General features: G+C 35.2%; 2 protein-coding genes across 3 annotated transcripts in view; both read left to right on the top strand.

The window, feature by feature from the left end:
• LOC123559606 (multidrug resistance-associated protein 1-like) overlaps window positions 1-20537 on the top strand; it is a 133037-nt gene that overhangs the window by 2802 nt on the left and 109698 nt on the right. The gene's annotated exons all lie outside the window — the stretch shown is intronic.
• The window catches only part of LOC128546372 (uncharacterized), a 35055-nt gene that overhangs the window by 10938 nt on the left and 3580 nt on the right, over window positions 1-20537 (top strand). Inside the window, exons 2-11 of the mRNA XM_053516830.1 lie at window positions 7343-7521; window positions 8011-8014; window positions 8358-8466; window positions 8735-8862; window positions 10546-10677; window positions 17891-18070; window positions 18663-18722; window positions 19243-19434; window positions 19684-20028; window positions 20130-20417. Coding sequence (XP_053372805.1) covers window positions 7343-7521; window positions 8011-8014; window positions 8358-8466; window positions 8735-8862; window positions 10546-10677; window positions 17891-18070; window positions 18663-18722; window positions 19243-19434; window positions 19684-20028; window positions 20130-20417 — 1617 coding nt within the window. The remainder of the gene's footprint in view (window positions 1-7342; window positions 7522-8010; window positions 8015-8357; window positions 8467-8734; window positions 8863-10545; window positions 10678-17890; window positions 18071-18662; window positions 18723-19242; window positions 19435-19683; window positions 20029-20129; window positions 20418-20537) is intronic.

The raw sequence follows: 20537 nt of genomic DNA, 5'->3' as shown, positions 1-20537 counted from the left end.
TGTACCACCCCAAATATTTTCAAAGTCCATTGAGATACTGCTTTGATATTTTGCATACTTGTTTGCCATCATGACCCCAGTCTGTAAAAAGGACGAGGCAACTCTATTTAGCATTTTGACTGAATTATGGCCCTTTTTCGACTTAGAATATGCTTATTGTAATGTTAAAGTTTTACTCATAGCTTATACTATCAAACACTGAGAATAGTCTAGCGCGCTGTCAACTGACAGCTCTTGTTTTTCCCCTTGTTTCCTAAGGCCTTGTGCATAACAGTATAAAAGTTTCATTTGATGAAATATGCCATGTTAAACTTGGATAATTTATCTAAATTTCTACTGTTCAAATATTTCTTTACTGTACATATTAACAAAATTAATGTTTATTCAACTGTCTTATTTCTGAATCTCAAAGCTTCCCAAGCAGGAAACATTACATCCAAATCAGTAAACACAGATATATATATTGCATTTTAAACAGTCTGTCAACTAAATTACCCTTATATTATGTATGTTTGATCAAGCAGTAAGAAGTTTTAAACAGAATTGAAAGAAATCTGTGTAACATACATACTGAGAAAAGTTAAAAATAAATGAGGAACGATATTAGGAGAAAGAATTGTATTTCTAATATTTAAACTCCGCTTCAATTAATTCTATAGTACAAAAACTTGACCATACACTGCCAGTTTCTACCAAATTTATTTGAAATGTATGACATATTAGGAAATAAGCCAATTCTACCCATTCATTGCTTTCAGTCAGAACTCTGTTTTTTTTCTCAGATTTTTGATCAGGTTCATATAAGAGCTTTAAGGTTTCGATGGAGGACTTGAGAAACAAAAATCAAACAACACCAAATCATACAAAGAAAGAGTTGTTTGACATGAAAATTGAACAGCATGTAAAACATGTATATTACTTTACGAAACAAGTGTCAGTATACTGATATAAAGATTGAATTCCGGAAAAGGGCTGCCTAAAGGGGCTCCACTTCCGGACAGTTAAACGCCTTTAAAAACTCACCATTTTCAAAGAACTGTTACACATGTTTGTTTTGATGCATTTGCAATAGCGTGCGAGTGGTGAACAATATATACATAAACAATTGCTGAAAACTGTGTTCCACCTTGTTATGCGAAATTTCACCACTCGCACGCTATTGCAAATGCATCAAAACGAACATGTGTAACAGTTCTTTGAAAATGGTGAGTTTTTAAAGGCGTTTAACTGTCCGGAAGTGGAGCCCCTTTCGGCAGCCCTTTTCCGGAATTCAATGTTTATATCAGTATACTGACACTTGTTTCGTAAAGTAATATACATGTTTTACATGCTGTTCAATTTTCATGTCAAACAACTCTTTCTTTCTATGATTTGGTGTTGTTTGATTTTTGTTTCTCAATGCCTCCATCGAAACCTTAAATGATGTAGTTAAAATGTACAAGAGTATAAACTTAGTATTTGTCAGAAATAAGTGTGGAAGCATCTAGAAATATTATTTTGTTTTAGCAATCATCAAGCAAGGCAATGTTAAAAAGTGTTATACTAGTATTATTTGTGTAACATTAATAGCACTCAGTGACAGACAAGCAATTCAATATTATACACCTCCGCACTTTAAAAACGCACCACTTAATAAATACACAAATTACACTTTCTGAGTGGACCAATTTATTCATTCTTGTATTATATAGTAATCTCAATATCTGTTCCATAAGATGTGCAAAAATGAAAAAGATCTATAAATAAAAACTATTTATTTAAGATGTTTATATCTGGTACCCCTCAGTTTCAAAATTCACAAAATAGAATTTTGAGATTTTTTATTATTTATTTCACGCATAAAGTCTTCCAATATTAATTTAAATGATAACAAATGTCTTTTTCCAATACACTAGTCACTTGTAGCTTAATTAAAATTATATTTATTCAAAACCACTCATCCGTGACTTATTATGCACAGGTAAGACGTTTAGCATGTTTTGCATGTACACTGTACATGTGAGTTGTCAAATAATATAAAATTGATAAATTCGTGATCTCTGATAAAAATGTAACTATAAGATCAACAATTGTTTCATTTTATATAAATAACAAGTTCACAATATGCCCCGACTTCCGGATAATATTCAATGAGGAGTAGATGCGTTGCGTGCGTGGCAGCTCTCGGAGGACATACTAGATACTGACATACTGGTCGTCTGTGAATTTTGACTTGGAGGGTGGTGTTGTTTAATAGGACGAAATGAACAGTTTTTGTTAACCGATTTTTGTTAAATTTTCCTTGTTTGTGTACCAGATAATGAATTTATGTACCGGTAATCACATATAAATAATGGAATTGTCATATAAAATAAAATTTTATGACCCATTTTCTGAGTGGTGCGTTTTTAAAGTGCGGAGGTGTACAATTATTGACTCTTGAGCTATTGGATATGATGTGATATGCAATTACCTCTTCCGGTGAATATCACCTGATCATACCCAATGGCTCAAGAGTCAGTAACAGTTATTGTTTTATTATATGGGTTCAGGTTTATGAATAAGTAATAAATATTTACTGCTTGAATAACTTCCATTCTATTTTTAGCTTGACTATATGAAGTATATGGGGAGCTATCATACTCACCCTGGCGTCGGCTTTGGCATCTTTCCGCGTCCCCACCTTGGTTAAAGTTTTTTTTACACTCTCTTTTTTCTCCTTATCTCTGTAATTACTTTATGGATTTGCTGTAAACTTAAAATAGTTATTCCTCATCATCACCCACATCATCTGGCATAAGGGCCATATCTCTCACACCAATATTTCACGAATTATCCCCCCTTTTTTAGCTCGTCTGATTTTTTGAAAAAAAAAAAATGATGAGTTATTGTCATCACTTGATCGGTGCCGGCGTCGGCGTTGCCTGGTTAAGTTTTATGTTTAGGTCAGCTTTTCTCCTAAACTATCAAAGATATTGCTTTGAAACTCGGAACACTTGTTAACCATCAATAGCTGACCCTGTACAGCAAGAAACATAACTCCATCCTGCTTTTTGCAAGAATTATGGCCCCTTTTGGACTTAGAAAATATCAGATTTCTTGGTTAAGTTTTGTTTAGGTCAACTTTTCTCCTAAACTATCAAAGCTATTGCTTTGAAACTTGCAACACTTGTTCACCATCATAAGCTGACCCTGTACATCAAGAAAGGTAACTCCATCCTGCTTTTTTCAAGAATTATTGCCCCTTTTGGACTTACAAAATCAGATTTCTTGGTTAAGTTTTATGTTTAGGTCAGCTTTTCTCATAAACTATCAAAGCTATTTCTTTAAAACTTGCAACACTTGTTCACCATCATAAGCTGACCATGTACAGCAAGAAACATAACTCCATCCTGCTTTTTGCAAGAATTATTGCCCCTTTTGGACTTAGAAAATATCAGATTTTTTGGTTAAGTTTTATGTTTAGGTCAGCTTTTCCCCTAAACTATTTAAGCTATTGCTTTGAAACTTGCAACAGTTGTTCACCATCATAAGCTGACTCTGTACATCAAGAAACATAACTCCATCCTGCTTTTTGCAAGAATTATGGCCCTTTTTGGACTTAGAAAATCATGGGTAGGACAATTTTTCTATTATACAAAAAAAATCAGATGAGCGTCAGCACCCGCAAGGCGGTGCTCTTGTTACATATGACACAAGGTCCATAACTCTGGTACCAATTTTTCATGAATTTTTCCCCCTTTTTACTTGAAATTTCAGGTTAAAGTTTTGATGCACTTTCACTCTATCTCAGTTAGTACTAAATGGATTTGATTCAAACTTGAAATATTGTTCCACCTTATCACCCGCAGCATATGACACAAGGTGCATAACTCTGGTACCAGTTTTTCATGTATTATGCCCCTTTTACTTAGAATTTAAGGTTAATTTTGATGCATTTTCACTATATCTCAGATATAACTAAACGAATTTGATTCAAACTTGAAGTAGTTGTTCCACATCATCACCCACATCATATGACACAAGGTGCATAACTCTTGCGCCAATATTTTATGAATTATGCCCCCTTTTTTGCTTAGAATTATACCTATTTAGTGTTTTGATACACTTTATCTCTCTTACTTCTCAATATTTTTGACACAGACTCAGTATCTTCATCTTATTGGGAGTCATTAAACACTCCAGCAGCAGCTCCAGCTTCCTCAGATGTGCCCAGTTTCACTATCCAGCATCGAAATAGTCAAGTGCACTGTCTCCTGTGACAGTTCTTGTTAGAAAGTCAGGTTTAATGGGGAAAACCCACTAACCATTAAACAAGAAATATATTTTGAAAGATTTAGGTTTAGGTATTTTTAGAACATATAATAAAAATCTATATATCATATGAGCTTCCCGACTGGAAAGTTAAGTTTCCAATTTGAGAAATTTCAATGTTAAATAAAATGTGTATTGGGATGTTTAAAAATGATTTGAATAGTAGAAATTTAACAAATAATCAAGGCCTTCGAGTGGTTTATTGTCTGATTTACCATGGTTCAGAGCTCGGATGCGTGGGAATTGAACCACGAGGGCGTTAGCCCGAGTGGTTAAATACTGAAGCATATGAACGATGAACCGTGGTAGATTAAACGATAAATCACAAGAAGACCTTGATTATTTTCATTCTGACATGCCCATTGAAATATTTTAATAAATATTATGCTGGACTTCATTTACCCGAGGAGTAATGTAATGGACGTCTTGTGACAATTTGACGTCATAATGCCCTCTTAACGGTCAGCGCGTCAACTGTTGTTTATCGCAGAATATACAGAGCTTGATTTCCTTCTTTGTTTAACTGGAAATCAAACCGAGTCATGTTAGAATTATATATATTTCTCAAGTTAAGTTGCAATGGTATATTTCTTTTAGATAATGATATCATGTAATCATGTATACTCTTAGGCACAGGGGCCTTTTGAATGGAAGAAGTCAAAGGATGATTATACTGCCCGAATGGGAAGCAAGTTACTATATTTGATATCCCGTTCATAAAATAAAAGATGATTGTGAAAAAAAAAAAAACTTTTTAAACATTAAATTGACTATCTTAGTCAAGAAGAATATGGAATAGAAGTAGGACTTCATGTTTAGTAATGTGGTCAAAGGTCGTTCAACTATTTGTTTGAACCACCTCGGTAGCTTAGTGGTAGAGTGTCTGCTATGAATGCAGGAGGTCGTGGGTATGATCCCCAGCCGCGTCATATCAAAGACGTAAAAATGGTACTGGTAGCTTGCTCGCTTGGGGCTCAGCATTAAGAGGATAGTACTAGGACTAGTCAGCTCACTGTCAGTATAATGTGACTGGGTGGGGTATCATGTCACGTGTCTACGGCGTGATATTCCTAAGAGGCAGCACTATAAAGTTGGGCATTGTGCTCACTGCTACAAGTAGACACCATTGTTCATTTGACTGAAAAATTGCTGAAAAAGACGTTGAACCAGAACACACAAACATACACACTATTTGTTTGATAATACAATGGCATTATCTTTATAACCTGTGATTTCATTATTGCCAAAAAGGTAGACAATTCTGTGTCAGTTGTTTTAATACAAAATGTTTTAATAGAAATAGATAAATTAGAAATATTTTTCCATACTTGTAGGAAGTAGATTAAATACACATTTATACTGGTATTGTTGACAGTGATTATCATTATATAATCTATGTAAACAAAACAGATATGGGACCTTTACTCATTTAAACATACTTTGTTTAGCTGGTCTTTAGTCAGTTGAAGTGTTCACAAGCTCGGATAATATTTAAAGCTGCTTGCCCGCACAAAGGTTTACGGATTCACCGCATTATATGGTTATGTGGGAAAAAGTAAAGCGTTGCAAATGGTTTATTATTTTTCAAGTATAGCCATATAGTGCTGTGAATCCGTAAACTTGTTTTAATCTGCCATTTTCTCAAAACGCTACGTAGATTTTCGCTTATTTTGTTGATTATACCTTTTTATTTTATATTCTTGTTACAAAAATGTTGCTTTTGAGAAATTAAATTTTTTTCGACCAAACTGAGGGCGAGCAGCTTTAAAAAAAAAAAAACCCAACAATTTAGTACTTTTATAAGCCTGTCTGAAAAAATGGACGTATTAAGGAAATTCCCTTGGCAGACGGGCAGCATCCACAAACTATGTCTGTAGCATTTCTTCATGCATGGAGGGGTTTTTATGTAACTTGGCACAAATGTTCACCTAGGTTCATAGGTCTAAAGTCAAGGTAACACTTGGAGGTCAAAGGTCAAATTCAAGAATTACTGTCTGTAGCATTTCTTCTTCATGCATGAAGGGATTTTGATGTAACTTTGCACAAATGTTCACCACCATGAGACGGAGTGTCCTGTGCAAGAGCCAGGTCCTTAGGTCTAACGTCATGGTCACCAATAGAGGTCAAAGGTCAAATTCAAGAATGATGTCCAGAGTATTTCTTCATGCATGGAGGGATTTTGATGTAACTTTGCACAATTGTTCACTGTCATGTGCAAGAACCAAGCCCCTAGGTCTAGACCTATGATCCCAAGACTTGTTGTGTGGGTACCTGGACAAGAGACCTACTAACACTAAAATTCTTAGCTATACATCCACTGACAAATATGCAATTCGAGCAGCATCCATCATTTTTAATGATAGCCCTTGTTTTAGTATTTTTGAAGTTACTGTCATGATATTTGAATCATATATGCAGTTCTGTAATACTATATTTTCTTCTAATACTCAACAGGTGTATTTTGTGACTATGGAACACTTGTTTTACTTTCCATTGTTCTCATACAGTTTACTGATATTGTTCTGGTGCAGTTTGAACATAATGTTCAGTTTGCTGACATTGTTCTGTTACATTTTACTCAAAATATTCTGATGCAGTTTGCTCATATTGATCTATTACAGTTTCCTCACATTGTTCAGTTGTAGTTTGCTGTCATTCTGTTACAGTTTGCTAATATTGTTCTGTTACAGTATACTGATATTGTTCTTTTACAGTTTGGTCCTATTGTTCTGTTACAGTTTGTTCATATTGTTCTGTTACAGTATGCTGATATTGTTCTGTTACAGTTTGCTGATATTGTTCTGTTACAGTATGCTGATATTGTTCTGTTACAGTTTGGTCCTATTGTTCTGTTACAGTTTGCTCATATTGTTCAGTTACAGTATGCTGATATTGTTCTGTCACAAGTTGTTCATATTGTTCTCTTGCAGTTTTCTCATATTGTTCTGTTACAGTTTGCTCATATTGTTCTGTTACAGTTTGCTAATATTGTTCTGTTACAGTATGCTGATATTGTTCTTTACTGTTTGGTTTTGTTGTTCTGTTACAGTTTGTTCATATTGTTCTTCAGTTCTATATTGTCATGTCTTGCTATATTGTTCTGTTACAGTTTGCTGATATTGTTCTGTTACAGTATGCTGATATTGTCATGTTACAGTTTGGTCCTATTGTTCTGTTACAGTTTGCTCATATAGTTCAGTTACAGTATGCTGATATTGTTCTGTCACAGTTTGTTCATATTGTTCTGTTACAGTTTGCTCATATTGTTCTGTTACAGTTAGCTCATATTGTTCTGTTACAGTTAGCTCATATTGTTCTGTTACAGTTAGCTCATATTGTTCTGTTACAGTTTGCTTATACTGTTCTTTCAGTTTACTAATATTTTTATGTTACAGTTAGCTCATATTGTTCTGTTACATATTGTTCTGTTACAGTTAGCTCATATTGTTCTGTTAAAGTTTGCTAATACTGTTCTTTCGGTTTACTAATATTTTTATGTTACAGTTTGCTCATATTGTTCTGATACAGTTTGGTAATATTGTTCTGTTACAGTTTGGTCATATTGTTCTGTTACAGTATGCTGATATTTTATGTTACAATTTGCTGATATTGTTCTGTTACAGTATGCTGATATTGTTCTGTTACAGTTTGCTCATACTGTTCTGTTACAGTTTGCTAATACTGTTCTTTCAGTTTTCTTATATTTTTCTGTTGCAGTCTGGTCAGTTTTTGGCCATATTGTTCTGTTACAGTTTGGTCATTTTGTTCTGTTACAGTTTGCTGATATTTTTCTGTTACAGTTTGATCTTATTGTGTTTTTACATTTTGCTCATATTGTACAGTTTACTCAAATTGTTCTGGTGCAGTTTACTCATACTGGTTTCATACAGTTTGCTCATCTTGTTCTGTTACAGTTTGGTCACATTATTCTGTTACAGTTTACTTGTATTGTTCTGTTCAAATTTATTTATATTGTTCTGTTTCAGTTTAATCATATTTTTCAGTTATACCGGTAGTTTGGTTATATTGTTTTGTTACAGGTTGCTCATTTTGTTCTGTTTCAGTTTGCTCATATTATTCTGTTACAGTCTGCCCATGCCCGACCGCTTAGCTCAGTAGGTAGAGCATTTGTCTACGGATCAAGGGGTTGTGAGTTCAATCCTTTGGCTGAGCGTATGTTCTCTGTGACTATTTGATAATCGACATTGTGTCTGAAATCATTAGTCCTCCACCTCTGATTCATGTGGGGAACTTGGCAGTTACTTGCGGAGATTAGGTTTGTACTAGTACAGTATCCAGGAACACTGGTTAGGTTAACTGCCCACCGTTACATGACTGAAATACTGTTGAAAAAGGCATTAAATCCAAAACAAACAAACAAACAGTTTGCCCATACTATTCTGTTACAGTTTGCTCATATACTCATATTTTTCTGTTACAGCTGTCCTTTTTGTTCTTTTACAGTTTGGTCATATTGTTCTGTTACAGTTTGGTCATACTGTTCTGTTACAGTTTCCTCATATTGTTCTGTTACAGTTTGCTTTTATTGTTTTGTTACAGTTTGTTGATGTATTGTTCTGTAACAGTTCATATCCTTTTTTCAGTTTACTTATATTTTTCTTCTGGTGCAGTTTGCTCATGTTCCTTTACAGTTTGGTCATCCTGTTCTGTTACAGTTTGCTCATATTGTTCTTTCAGTTTACTCATAGTGACAAGGTGAGCTTTTGTGATCACCCTTCGTCCGTCGTCTATGTCCGTGCGTCCGTCCGTCAACAATTTCTTGTCTGCATGATAGTGGTTTCATGTATGATTTTGTTTTAACCAAACTTGCACACAACCTGTATCACCATAAGATCTCGGTTCCTTTCTTTTACTGGCCAGATCCCAATATGGGTTCCAGAGTTATGGCCCCAGAAAGGGCCAAAATTAGCTATTTTGACCTTGTCTGCACAACAGCAGCTTCATTTATGATTTGATTTTTATCAAACCTGCATACAACTTGTATCACTATAAGATCTTGGTTCCTTTCTTGAACTGGCCAGATTCCTTTATGGGTTCCAGAGTTATGGCCCCTGAAAGGCCCAGAACTAGCTATTTTGACCATGTCTGCACAATAGCAGCTTCATTTATGATTTTATTTTAACCAAACTTGCACATAATTTGTATCACCATAAGATCTTGGTTCCTTTCTTGAACTGGCCAGATTCCATCATGGGTTCCAGAGTGATGGTCCCTGAAAGGGCCAGAATTAGCTATTTTGACCTTGTCTGCACAATAGCAGCTTCATTTATGATTTGATTTTAACTAAACTTGCACACAACTTGTATCACCACAAGATCTTGGTTCCTTTCTTGAACTGGCCAGATTCCATCATGGGTTCCAGAGTTATGGCCCCTTAAAGGTCCAGAATTTGCTAGTTTGACTTTTGCAGCCATATAGAGACTTCATTTGTGGTTTGATTTGATACAAACTTCCAAAGTATCTTCAACAAGAATAAATCTTGGATTCCTTGACGAATCTTTCAGATCCAGTCGTAGGTTCCAGAGTTATTTTATATCTGATTACCTCCCCTGATTGTAATCAAAATGGATTTATTGTCATTCATTATTGTCATTAGTTGTACTGAGACAATCAGGGTTGATAACTATGGACTGATTTTATGTCAAATTACCTCCCTTTATTTCAAATTAAAATGGGTATATCTCCGTAACAGATGAAGATACTGATCTGAAATTTCATTAATGTCAACAGATCGACTTAGACAATCAGTGAAGATACATATTGACTGAATTTATGACAAATTAGCTCCCTTTATTTTTTATCTAAATAAATACACCTTAGCAGCTTTTAATGAGATTGGTTTGAAATGTTATTTGTGTCTTCCATGGTAAGAAATAGTCATATTGATGACAAATTACTTCCCTTTATTTTATGTAAATGAATACATCTCAGCAGTATCTAATGAGATTGGTTTTAAATGTTATTTAAGTCTTCCAGGGTAAGGAATAGTCATGCTAGTACAAAAATGCAGCATCTGAGCCTAGGACCCTCAAACTTGGTATGGAAATTGGCCCTGACTAGGTCGAAAGGGACTGTTACAAGAAAATGTTTATCCTGATGATATTTAATGTGTATGCCTATGTGCGCTATGTCAAAACTTGATCATATCATTTTGAGCAATGGTACTCAGGTGAGCAATGCCATCATAGCCCTCTTGTTTAGTTACAGTTTGTTCTTATTGTTCTTTTACAGTATGCTGATATTGTTCTGTTACAGTTTACTCAAATAGTTCTGGTGCAGTTTGTTCAAATTGTTCTGTTACAGATTGCTCATATTGCTCTGTTACAGTTTGCTCATACTATTCTGTTACAGTTTGATCATATTGTTCTGTTACAGTTTACTCATATTTTTCTATTACAGTTTGTTCTTATTGCTCTTTTTATACGCCCGAAGGGACGTATTATGTTATGACGCCGGTGTCCGTCTGTCCATCCGTCTGTCCGTCCGGCCGGCTGTCCGTGCGTTAGCAATTTCATGTCCGCTCTTGAACCCCTTGAAGGATTTCAAAGAAACTTGACACAAATGTTCACCACACGGAGACGACATGCAGAGCGCTTGTTGCGGATGACTAGCTTCAAGGTCAAGGTCACACTTAGGGGTCAAAGGTCATATGAGTGTGTTTCGTATCCGCTCTGTAACTCTTGAACTGCTTGAAGGATTTCAAAGAAACTTGGCACAAATTTTCACCACACTGAGACGACGTGCAGTACGCTTGTTTTTGATGACTAGCTTCAAGGTCAAGGTCACACTTAGGAGTGAAATGTCATATATGACTTTGCTGTGTCCGCTCTGTAACTCTTGAACTGCTTGAAGGATTTCAAAGAAACTTGGCACAAATGTTCACCACACTGAGACGACGTGCAGAGCGCTTGTTTCGGATGACTAGCTTCAAGGTCAAGGTCACACTTAGGGGTCAAAGGTCATATATGACTGCTTTGTGTATATTGCTCTGCATTGCAGTGCTCTTGTTTTTATTTGGAAGATCCCTTTTTTGTTCTCTTACAATAATTTTTAGCTTACCTGAGCATGAAGTGCTCAAGGTGAGCTTTTAGGATCGCCCTGTGTCCGTCGTCGTCCGTTGTCCATCCGTCGTCAACAATTTGACTGTTAACACTCTAGAGGTCACAATTTTGGCCCAATCTTAATGAAACTTAGTCAGAATGTTACCCTCATAAAAATCTTGGACGAGTTAGATATTGGGTCATCTGGGGTCAAAAACTAGGTAACCGGGTCAAATCAAAGGAAAAGCTTGTTAACACTCTAGAGGCCACATTTATGACTGTATCTTTAAGAAACTTAGTCAGAATGTTAATCTTGATGATCTTTACGTCAAGTTGACTTTGGGTCATGTGGGGTCAAAAACTAGGTCACTGGGTCAAATCAAAGGAAAAGTTTGTTAACACTCTAGAGGCCACATTTATGACTGTGTCTTCATGAAGCTTAGTCAGAATGTTAATCTTGATGATCTTTAGGTCAAGTTCGAACCTGAGTCATATGAGGTCAAAAACTAGGTCACCAGGTCAAATCAAAGTAAAAGTTAGTTAACACTTTAGAGGCCACATTTATAACCATATCTTAATGAAACTATCTTGATGATCTTTAGGTCAGTAGGTCAGGTGAGCGATACAGGGCCCTCATGGCCCTCTTGTTTTTTTGTATTACTTCCCTTTTTAGCTCACCTGAGCAATGTTCAGGTGAGTTTTTCTGATCGCTCGATGTCCGGCGTCCGGCGTCTGTCTGTCGTCCATCAACATTTAGCTTGTGTATGGGATAGAGGCTGTATTTTTCAACTGTTCTTCATGAAATTTTGTCAGAATGATAACCTTGATGAAATCTAGGCCGAGTTTGAAAATGGGTCATCTGGGATCAAAAAACTAGGTCACTAGGTCAAATCAAGGAAAAACCTTGTGTATGCGATAGAGGCTGTATTTTTCAATAGATCTTCATGAAATTTTGTCAGAATGATTACCTTGATGAAATCTAGGCCAAGTTCGAAAATGGGTCACCCGGGGTCAAAAACTAGGTCACTAGGTCAAATCAAGGAAAAGCCTTGTGTATGCGATGGAGGCTGTATTTTTCATTTTATCTTCATGCATTTTGGTCAGAATGATTACCTTGATAAAATCTAGGCCGAGTTGGAAAGTGGGTTATCTGGGGTTAAAAAGTAGGTCACTAGGTCAAATCAAAGAAAAACCTTTTGTATGCGATAGAGGCTGTATTTATGTCTCCCCCAGGAGACATATTGTTTTTGCCCTGTCCGTCCGTCCGTCTATCCGTCCGTCCTTCCGTCCGTCCGTACGTCACACTTCATTTCCGAGCAATAACTGGAGAACCATTTGACCTAGAACCTTCAAACTTCATAGGGTTGTAGGGCTGCTGTAGTAGACGACCCCTATTGATTTTGGGGTCACTCCGTCAAAGGTCAAGGTCACAGGGGCCTGAACATTGAAAACCATTTCCGATCAATAACTAGAGAACCACTTGACCCAGAATGTTGAAACTTCGTAGGATGATTGGTCATGAAGAGTAGATGACCCCTATTGATTTTGGGGTCACTCCGTCAAAGGTCAAGGTCACAGGGGCCTGAACATTGAAAACCATTTCCGATCAATAACTAGAGAACCACTTGACCCAGAATGTTGAAACTTCATAGGATGATTGATAATGAAGAGTAGATGACCCCTATTGATTTTGGGGTCACTCCATCAAAGGTCAAGGTCACAGAGGCCTGACCATGGAAAATCATTTCTGATCAATAACTAGAGAACCACTTAACCCAGAATGTTGAAACTTCATAGGATGATTGTACATGCAAAGTAGATGACCCCTATTGATTTTGGGGTCACTCCATTAAAGGTCAAGGTCACAGGGGCCTGAACATTGAAAACCATTTTCGGTCAGTAACTTGAGAACCACTTGACCCAGAATGTTGAAACTTAATAGGATGATTGGTCATGCAGAGTAGATGACCCCTAACAATTTTGGGGTCACTCTGTGAAAGGTCAAGGTCACAGGGGCCTGAACATTGAAAACCATTTCCGGTCAGTAACTTGAGAACCACTTGACCCAGAATGATGAAACTTCATAGGATGATTGGTCATGCAGAGTAGATGACCCCTAACGATTTTAGGGTGACTCTGTTAAAGGTCAAGGCCACAGGGGCCTGAACATGGAAACCATTTCCAATCAATAACTTGAGAACCTCTTGACCCAGAATGTTGAAACTTCATAGGATGATTGTTCATGCAGAGTAAATGACCCCTAATGTTTTTGGGGTCACTCCGTTAAAGGTCAAGGTCACAGAGGCCTGAACATTGATAACCAGTTCATATCAATAACTTGAGAACCACTTGACCCAGAATGTTGAAACTTCATAGGATGATTGAACATGCAGAGTAGATGACCCCTATTGATTTTGGGGTCAGTCTATTAAAGGTCAAGGTCACAGTGGCCTGTTCATGTAAAATCATTTTTTTGGAAATAACTTGAGAACCACTTGACCTACAATGTTGAAACTTAATAGGATGATTGGACATGCAGAGTAGATGACCCCTACTTATTTTGAGGTCACTTAATCAAAGGTCAAGGTCACAGGAGCCTGAACAGTGACTTGAGAACCACTAGGCCAAGAGTGTTGAAATTTAGCGGGATGACTGGACATGCCAAGTAGATGATCCCTATTGCAGCCAACCATCAGTGTCTCTTTGACTTTCGCTCCTGACCCATATTAACTTCTTGCCTATAGGACTTTGCATTGGGGGAGACATGCGCTTTTTTACAAAAGCATTTTCTAGTTATCCCCCGCCGATGAAATCGGGAGGGGGGTATTGAAATGGCGTTGTCCGTCCGTCAGTCCGTCCGTCAGTCCGTCCGTCCGCAGCCATTTCTCAGTAACTACTTGGTAGAATTTCATGAAACTTGAAATAAACATGAACCAACATACTGCGATGATGCCCGTCAAGTTTTTTTTTTGATTGGTCAATTTCCCTCAGAGTTATTGCCCTTGATTTAATAAAAAATGTCCGTCTGCAGCTATTTCTCAGTAACTAACAGGTAGAATTTCATCAAATTTGAAGTAGACATGAACCAAGATACTGTGCTGATGCCCGTCAAGTTTTTTTTTTGATAGGTCAGTTTCCGTCAGAGTTATTGCCCTTGATTTAATGAAAAATGTCCGTCTGCAGCCATTTCTCAGTAACTAGCAGGTAGAATTTCATCAAACTTGAAACAGACATGAACCAAGATACTGCGACGATGCCCTTCAAGGTTTTTTTTCGATTGGTCAATTTTCCATATAGTTATTGCCCTTTAATTGTTTAAAAATCCACAGATCTGTACATAACAAACCAACCAATTGGAAGAATTTCATTAAACTTCTTTCATTCTTTTCCATGAACATTTATTATAAACATGTGATGTTGTGTACCTACACCTGGTCACCACCTTACCTTGGTCCCCCCCCCACCCCCACCCACCCACCCCCCACCATTTTTTTTTTTTTTTTTTTTTTTTTTTTTTTTTTTTTTTTTTTTTTCATTTTTCATTTTCTATCAATATTTATAATCAACATGTAAACTGTTGTGTCCTCACCCCCCCCCCCCCTCAGCCCCACCCAAACAAACCATTCATTTTCTTTTAATTTGATTTTGACTAATGAAATTATTTGCTTCTTGGTAACATTCTTAACTTTTTGCTGGATATATTTTTTTGCCGTTCCTCAACTCTGACCCTTTCGGCGGGGGATTCCAATTCATCGAATTTGCTTGTTTTCAACTGATCTTCATGAAATTTTGTCAGAATGATAACCTTGATGAAATCTAGGCCAGTTACGAAAATGGGTCATCTGGGTCAAAAACTAGGTCACGAGGTCAAATCAAAGAAAAACCTTGTGTATGCGATAGAGGCTGTATTTTTCAATTGGTCTTCATGAATTTTGGTCAGAATGATTGCCTTGATGAAATAAAGGTCAAGTTTGAATATGGGTCACCTGGGATCAAAAACTAGGTCGCTAGGATATATCAAAGAAAAATGTTTTGTATGCGATAGAGGCTGTATTTTTTAATCGAGGTTGATGAAATTTAGTCAGAATGATTGCCTTGATCAAATCTAGATCAGATTCGAATATAGGTCATCTTAGCTCAAAAACTAGGTCACTAGGTCAAATTGAAGAAAATGCTTGTTTACACTTAAGAGACCACATTTTTGATCCGATCTTAATGAAAATTGGTCAGAATATTTGTTTCCATGAAATCACTATGTTAAACATGTTTACACTGTTATGGTGTGTTTATCAGGTGAGTGACCTAGGGCCATCTTGGCCCTTTTGTTTGTTACTATAAATAGCTTATTTTGAAAATTTTTTATTATTGGCCGTAGGGAAAAACTGAGACCACTTTTCTGTGGTACAACATGGATGGTACATCCAATTTTTAGATGTATTTTGACATAACTTTACCTGGTAAGAATTTTTTTTGGAATTTCTTCTTGTTGTTGTTCCTGTCCTTTATGCTTCAACAGTCCAGTTCTTTAAATTTTGCTCCCATCCTCTGGTGTAACCCTTCGGGCGTATATTGCCCTGCTTGGCAGCGCTCTTGTTAAGTTTGGTCATATTGTTCTGTTACAGTTTGGTCATATTGTTATATTACAATTTCCTCATATTGTTCTGTTACAGTTTGCTTTTATTGTTTTGTACAGTTTGTTGATATATTGTTCTATAACAGTTTATATTCTTCTTTCAGTTTACTCATATTTTTCTTCTGGTGCAGTTTGCTCATGTTCCTTTACAGTTTGGTCATACTGTTCTGTTGCAGTTTGCTTACATTGTTCTGTTACAGTTTATTTATAATGTTCTGTTACAGTTTGCTCATAATGTTCTGTTACAGTTTGCTTATATTGTTCCATAACAGTTTGTTTATACTGTCCTGTTACAGTTTTCTTATTCTGTACTGTTACAGTTTGGTCATATTGTTCTGTTACAGTTTGCTCATTCTGTTCTGTTACAGTTTGCTTATATTGTTCTGTTACAGTTTGCTTAAACTTTTCTGTTACAGTTTGCTTATATTGTTCTGTTACAGTTTGCTTATATTGTTCTGTTACAGTTAGCTTGTATTGTTCTGTTACAGTTTGCTCGTATTGTTCTGTAACAGTTTGCTTATATTTTTCTGTTACAGTTTGCTTATAGTGTTCTGTTATAGTTTGTTTAGATTGCTCTGTGACAGTATACTCGTACTGTTCTTGTGCAATTCGGTCATATTGTTCTGTTACAGTTTGCTTAAATGTTTCTTTTACAGTTTACTTATATTATTCTTTTATAGTTTGGCCATATCATTCTGGTAATTTTTATCTTATTGTTCTGTTACATTATACTCATGTTGCTCTGTTGCAGTTTGCTTATATTGTTCTGTTACATTTTTCTAAAACCGTTCTGTTGCAGTTTGCTCATATTGTTCTGTTACAGTTTGCTTGTATTGTTCTGTTACAGTTTGCTCATATTGTTCTGTAACAGTTTGGTTATATTTTTCTGTTAAGGTTTGCTTATATTGTTCTGTTACAGTTTATTTAGTTCGATCATATTGTTCTGTTACAGTTTGCTTAAATGTTTTTTTTACAATTTACTTATATAATACTTTTACAGTTTCGCCATATCATTCTGGTAGTTTTCTCTTATTGTTCTGTTACATTATACTCATGTTGTTTTGTTGCAGTTGGCTTATATTGTTCTGTTACATTTTTCTAAAATTGTTCTGTTGCAGTTTGCTTATATTGTTTTGTTACATTTTTCTGAAATTGTTCTGTTGCAGTTTGCTTATACTGTTCTGTTACAGTTTGCTTATACTGTTCTGTTACAGTTAGCTCGTATTGTTCTGTTACCGTTTGATCGTATTGTTCTGTAACAGTTTGCTTATATTTTTCTGTTACAGTTTGCTTATATTGTTCTGTTACAGTTTGTTTAGATTGCTCTGTGACAATATACTCATACTGTTCTTGTGCAATTCGGTCATATTGTTTTGTTACAGTTTGCTTAAATGTTTCTTTTACAGTTTACTTATATTATTCTTTTACAGTTTGGCCATATCATTCTGGTAGTTTTCTCTTATTGTTCTGTTACATTATACTCATGTTGTTCTGTTGCAGTTTGCTTATATTGTTCTGTTACATTTTTCTAAAATTGTTCTGTTGCAATTTGCTTATCTTGTTCTGTTACAGTTTTCTTATATGTTTTGTTAAAGTTTCCTCATATTGTTCTATAACAGTTTGCTTGATATATTGTTCTGTAACAGTTCGTATCCTTCTTTCAGTTTACTCATATTTTTCTTCTGGAGCAGTTTGCTCATGTTTCTTTACAGTTTGGTCATACTGTTCTTTTACAGTTTGCTTACATTGTTCTGTTACAGTTTGTTTATATTGTTCTGTTATAGTTTACTCCTATTGTTCTGTTACAGTTTGCTTATAATGTTCTGTTACAGGTTGCTTATAATATTTTATATCAGTTTGCTAATATTGTTCTGTAACAGTTTTCTATACTGTTCTGTTACAGTTTGGTCACATTGTTCTGTTACAGTTTAGTCATACTGTTCTGTTACATTTTGCTCATATTGTTCTGTTACAGTTTGCTCATACTGTTCTGTTACAGTTTGCTCATAATGTTCTGTTACAGTTTGGTCATAATGTTCTGTTACAGTTTAGTCATACTGATCTGTTACATTTTGCTCATATTGTTCTGTTACAGTTGCTTATAATGTTCTGTTACAGTTTGCTTATAATATTCTGTTACAGTTTGCTTATATTGTTCTGTTTCAGTTTGCTTATACTGTTCTGTTACAGTTTGCTTATACTGTTCTGTTACAGTTTGGTCATATTTTTCTGTTACAGTTTGCTCATACTGTCCTGTTACAGTTTGCTTGCATTGTTCTGTAACAGTTTGCTCATATTTTTCTGTAGCAGTTTGCTTATATTGTTTTGATGCAGTTTGCTTATATTGTTTTGTTACAGTTTTCTCATATAATTTTGTTACAGTTTCCTCATATTGTTCTGTTACAGTTTGCTGATATTGTTCTGTTACAATTTGTTAATATATTTTTCTGTAACAGTTCATATTCTTCAGTTAATGAATATTTAATGAATATTTTTCTTCTCGTGCAGTTTGCTTTTATTGTTATTGTACAGTTTACTCATATTGTTCTGGTGCAGGTTGATTCTATTGTTCTGTTTCAGTTTAGTCAATTTGATCTGTTACAATTTGCTCATTTTATTCTGTTACAGTTACTTATATTGTTCTGTTACAGTCTGTTTATATTGTTCTGTTACAGTTTACTCTTATTGTTCTGGTTCAGTTTGGTCATATTGTTCTGTTACAGTTTGCTTATACTGTACTGTTGCAGTTCATAATGTTCTGTTACAATTTGCTTTTATTGTTCTGTTACAGTTTGCTTATATTGTTCTGTTTTTCAGTTTGTTTAGATTTTTTGTGACAGTATACTCATACTGTTCTTGTGCAGTTTGCTCATATTGTTCTGTTACAGTTTGCTTAGATGTTCTGTTACAATTTACCCATATTTTTCTCTTAGTTTAGCCATATTATTCTGGTAGTTTGGTCATATTGTTCTGTTACATTTTACGCATGTTGTTCTGTTGCAGTTTGCTTATATTGTTCTGTTACATTTTTCTAATATTGTTCTGTTACAGTTTGGTCATATTTCTATGGTACAGTTTAGTCATATTGTTCTGTTACAATTTGTTTATATCATTCTGTTATAGTTCTGATACTGTTTGGTAATATTGTTCTATTACAGTGTGGTCATATAATCCTGTTGAAGTTTTGTCATATTCTGTTCTGTTACAGTTTGATCAAATTGTTTAGTTATAGTATGCTGGTATTTTTTGTTACAGTATGGTCATATTGTTCTGGTACAGTTTGGTCATATTGTTCTGTTTCAGTTTGTTGATATTATTCTGTTACAGTTTATTTATATTGCCCTGTTACAGTTTGCTCATGTTGTTCTGTTACAGTTTTCTAATATTGTTCTGTTACAGTTGGTCATATTGTCAGTTTGCTGTGAGAAGTTTACTCATTCTGTTAAAGTTTGCTCATATTGTTCTGTTAAAGTTCACTCAAATTGTACTGTTACAGTTTACTCATATTGTTCTGTTACAGTTTGCTGATATTGTTCTAGTACAGTTTACTCATATTGTTCTGTTGCAGCTCACTCATACTGTTCTGTTACAGTTTACTCATATTGTTCTGTTACATTTTGCTGATACGGTTTTGTTAGTTTGCTCATATTGATCAATTTTGTTCTTTTAAAATTTACTCATATTGTTATGTTACAGTCTGCTTTAATTGTTCTTTTACAGTTTGGTCACCTTATTCTGTTACAGTTTGCTCATATTGTTCTGTTAAAGTTTACTCATATGTTACAATTTGCTTACAGTTTCATCATATTTGCTCATATTGTTCTGGTGGAAGATGATCATATTGTTCTGTTACAGTTTGCTCCTATTGTTCTGTTACAGTTTGCTTATATTGTTCTTGTACAATTTCCTCATATTGTTCTGGTGGAGGATGATCATACAGTTCTGTTACAGTTTGCTTATGTTGTTCTTGTACAATTTACTCATATTGTTCTGGTGGAGGATGATCATATTGTTCTGTTACAGTTTGCTCATATTGTTCTTGTACAATTTCCTCATATATTTCTGGTGCAGCTTGATCATATTGTTCTATTACAGTTTGCTTATGTTGTTCTTGTACAATTTACTCTATTGTTCTGTTACAGTTTGCTCCTATTGTTCTGTTACAGTTTGCTTATATTGTTCTTGTACAATATCCTCATATTGTTCTGGTGGAGGATGATCATATAGTTCTGTTACAGTTTGCTTATGTTGTTCTTGTACAATTTCCTCATATTGTTCTGGTGCAGGTTGATCATATTGTTCTGTTACAGTTTGCTTATGTTGTTCTTGTACAGTTTCCTCATATTGTTCTGGTGCAGGTTGATCATATTGTTCTGTTACAGTTTGCTTATATTGTTCTTGTACAATTTACTCATATTGTTCTGGTGCAGGTTAATCATATTGCTCTGTTACAGTTTGCTTATGTTGTTCTTGTACAACTTACTCTATTGTTCTGGTGGAGGATGATCATATTGTTCTGTTACAGTTTGCTTATGTTGTTCTTCTACAAT

The sequence above is a fragment of the Mercenaria mercenaria genome, chromosome 10 (genome assembly GCF_021730395.1).
Source record: "Mercenaria mercenaria strain notata chromosome 10, MADL_Memer_1, whole genome shotgun sequence".
NCBI classification, from domain to species: Eukaryota; Metazoa; Mollusca; class Bivalvia; order Venerida; family Veneridae; genus Mercenaria; species Mercenaria mercenaria.
The sequence above is the reverse complement of the archived record's forward strand: the minus strand, read 5'-3'. Positions and strand labels throughout refer to the sequence as shown.